The sequence below is a fragment of the Lygodium microphyllum genome, chromosome 15, assembly GCF_053477565.2.
Source record: "Lygodium microphyllum isolate KBCC chromosome 15, Lygodium_microphyllum_v1.1.10, whole genome shotgun sequence".
NCBI lineage: Eukaryota > Viridiplantae > Streptophyta > Polypodiopsida > Schizaeales > Lygodiaceae > Lygodium > Lygodium microphyllum.
In genome coordinates this window covers 37932911-37936301 of record NC_141149.1, presented here as the reverse complement: position 1 = coordinate 37936301, position 3391 = coordinate 37932911, and the positions used below count along the sequence as shown (strand labels likewise).

The 3391-nt window shown below is 49.0% G+C and overlaps 1 protein-coding gene across 1 annotated transcript; it reads left to right on the top strand.

Moving 5' to 3' along the window:
- Positions 1-354: 354 nt before the first annotated feature.
- LOC148024444 (uncharacterized) lies at positions 355-2168 on the top strand. The gene has a single exon (XM_087694076.1). It carries the CDS (start codon positions 483-485, stop codon positions 1773-1775), a length of 1293 nt encoding a protein of 430 aa, XP_087550202.1. The 5' UTR covers positions 355-482; the 3' UTR covers positions 1776-2168.
- Positions 2169-3391: the final 1223 nt, after the last annotated feature.

Genomic DNA, 3391 nt, shown 5'->3' with positions numbered 1-3391 from the left:
TTTCCCAAGTTCTTTGTAGGTATTTCAAAGTCCACAACCTGAGACGCGCGATGTCAATGTGGTGGTAAAAAAGGCTGGCCAGGGAACTTATATGGATGCAAGGTGGAGTATAAATCGGGGGACATGAAAAGGGCATGGGTGGCAGGTGGGGTGGATTCAGACAGGTTTTGGGAGGCGTGACGTGGCGGCAGGGGAGGGGAGGGGGAGGCGGCTGCCACGTAGGTGACAGTCAACGGGGGTCTGTCTTCCTTCTTCGTTCAATTTTATTTTTCCATCATTATCGTATCAGAAATTTTCTTCCCATCGCCTTTTCCTCCTCCCCTTTCTTTTCTTTTTTCCCCCTTCTCCATCTCCTCCTCCTTTTGATTTTCTTTTGTCACACTTTTTCCATCGTTAACCTTCTTCTTTCACACTCTTTCTTCCCGTCTTTTAAATCTCTCTCTCTCTCTCTCTCTCTCTCTCTCTCTCTCTCTGGAGCTTCCATGGCTGCTGCTACAGCTATGGATATACACGACCGCCGTCTCTCCACCAACAAGTCCTCCGCCAAGATCAAGAAGACCACTGCCTCCTCCTCGTCCGCTACCTCCTCTTCCGCCACCTCCGCTCCCTCTCGCCCCGTCGCAAAGGTCGTTAACGCTGACCCTAGCAGCTTCCGCAGAGTCGTCCAAGAGCTCACAGGTTCTCCATCGCCCTCTCCCTCCTCCGCTTCATCTTCCCCTTCTCGTTCGTCTTCCTCTCCTTCTTCCTTGCATCATCCTTCCCCTTCATCCTGCACACCTCCCGCAGCGCCTGTTAGAGCTTCCCGCCTCCAACGCTGTGCCCCGCCTCCTCTTAGGCCCGATTTCAAGAATCTCAGCCATGTCGGTCTGGTCATGAACGGCGTCAATCAAGGTATCAATGGCGTCAATCCGGCCCTCGGCGGCGTGAACCAAGGCATGAACGGCGTGAACCAAGGCATGAACGGCGTCAATCCAGGTATCAACGGCGTCCATCAAGGTATGAACGGCGTCAATCAGGGCATCATTAACGAGAGCTTCCACGGCAACGCCAATGCTATAAACAGCCAGCATCATCTGTCGTATCTTCTCCTATGGCAGCAGCAGCAACAGCAGGAGCTTCAACTCAAGCAACGAGAGCAACAACAGCAGCACCAGTATCGTCCATCACAACCTCCTCCCTCAATGGTGAGGCCCCCGCCTCCTCCCTCTCCAACGCTTCTCGGAAACACGCACATGAATCAAGATGCAAACGGCCAGTTTGCCCTGCTACCGATGCTGTCTCCACATCTCCTCTCGCCCTTGCCAGCCCTCACACCAGGCGACAACACCTGGGCCAGTCCGTTGGATGCCATCTCTGGAGGTGTCTCGCCAGGATCCATGGCGGCTTCTGCATCGTCAAGCCTCCCTTCGCTGCTCCCCCTTCCGTCTTCCCCGAAGGGCAATGCGACGATGCATGGGAGGGCCTCGGTTCAATCCCAGCTTGCGTCACAACCTGCGCAGCAGCAGCAGCCTCAGAATCCGCCATTGCCACCATTGCTACCCTCTCCGGCTCCGCCTCAGCTTCCCGTTTCCCCCTCGGGCCCTCCTTTCGCATGGCCCCCCTTCTCCCCTACCTTTCTGCCTCTACCTCCCTTCTCCCCAAGCTTCCTCCCCCCGTCTCCGGGCTCGTCGTTGCAGGGCTTTCCCGGAGGCGCGCCAGGGGCCATGGCCTTCTCCAGCCCGCGGGACTTCTCGTTTCGAGGTATCAACGACTACAGCATGTTCAGGCCAACCTGATGTCGGTTTATAGCGGCTCGCATCAACTCGTAAGAAAGCAGGCAAAGCGGATCTGTGTATCGTTTGCAGAGGCAGCGAAAAGAGTGTAGCCATCGTCGTCACAGTGTTCTAATCAAACATGTAAAGGAGAGAAACCTGTTTCGTCTCACCCTGCTTCCACGCTTGAGTTTAATCGCTTATCTTACTTAGTGCTTCAAGGTGTAATTAATCCCATTGTTACCCTTAATCACGGGTGTGATTAGGCTAAGACTGTCCAGTGCCATCCATTTTACGTATCCAATTCCGGGTACTATATTGTATTATACGTTTACGTCGTAAATTTTTTTGGGGTCAAAATGGCATCTGTAATTGTAGCCAAAGCTGTAAATTTTTTGCGCTCGGTTTTTCTTCTCTGGTTTCTGGTTTATCATACATACATGCGTTCCTTTTCCATATTCTCTGCTACGGCATAGCTTATAAGCCTTCTAAGTTCTGATATTTGGAAATCGTTAAATGTGTATCGATATTGTTTTTCTTGGATTTTAATTATCGCGTATCCCGGTGAGTGCTATCTTTATTACGAGTGCCAGGACGTTGCTGCCTGCCTTTACCAACAGCGTGTCGCTTTCAGCCAATGCTCGTAAAAAAAGCAGATCTCTTAATCATGCCGCTAACGAGATATCTAGTTTTGACCCGGTCAATGTTTGAAAATTCCACGCTACCCCCTCAGGGGTCGTGCACATGCTGCAATTTTAAAGGAAAGTGAATAACACACACGCACACGCACACTATTTTGGAACCCAGACAAATCCCCTTCTGGAATCTCAAACCTCCATTGTCGGTTTTAGTCAAAGTTGTTGGAACGCTTGTGGGTCCTGGGAGTATTCCCTTTTAATGGGTAACTAATAAAAGCTTGAATGTAATAACATCCAACTTATGAGTTTTTTAATGCATCTAGTGCTTTATCAAAAAAAGAGCTTAAAGCATTCATGTGTAAGGTCTCCCTTTCACCAAGGGGTGGTTTTTATGTAATTCCAAGGGATTCTAAACCATGTTAGTTGCGCCCACTAATAAGTTGAATGAATTGGCAATGCGGTCTTTATTAACTTGCATGGATTCAAATGGTTGCCAAAAGAAAACCTCTAGAAGCCTAGTTGCCTAGCAAGGTTTAACTTGGGCCAAAATGAGGCCAAGTAGCGTAGGGGTTGGGTCAACTTGATCTCAGCGAGGCTAAGTGGCTTATTTCTAATTTGACGAGGAAAAAGGATTGTTGGTTGATGTCTCTCTTTGGTAACAAAAAACACCCATCCGTATATGACAATGGGCCTTGTGGGCGAGCCTCTCTTTCATTCCAAGACAAGGAAGGATGTAAGAGGGAAAATGGTTTCTTTTGAATGAGAAGGAGAAGATGAGCATAGAAATCTAGATAACAATGGTGCAAAATCTTGGATGTATATGGTGAGATGCATGTCAAAAGCCACACCCTTGAACAAACTAAACTTTGTGGTAGAGTGATATCTTGGAAGGAACCTGCTTAAAAGTTCCTTGGCAAAACTTTGGGCAATTGTCATTAGTTTGCATACTCTATGCGAGGGTTGATGATGAAGACATCACGTATCTTCTAGGAATGTACAAAG

Coding starts and splice junctions, on each gene's coding strand:
- LOC148024444 (XM_087694076.1), top strand. CDS start 483: ATGGCTGCTGCTACAGCTATGGATATACACGACCGCCGTCTCTCCACC.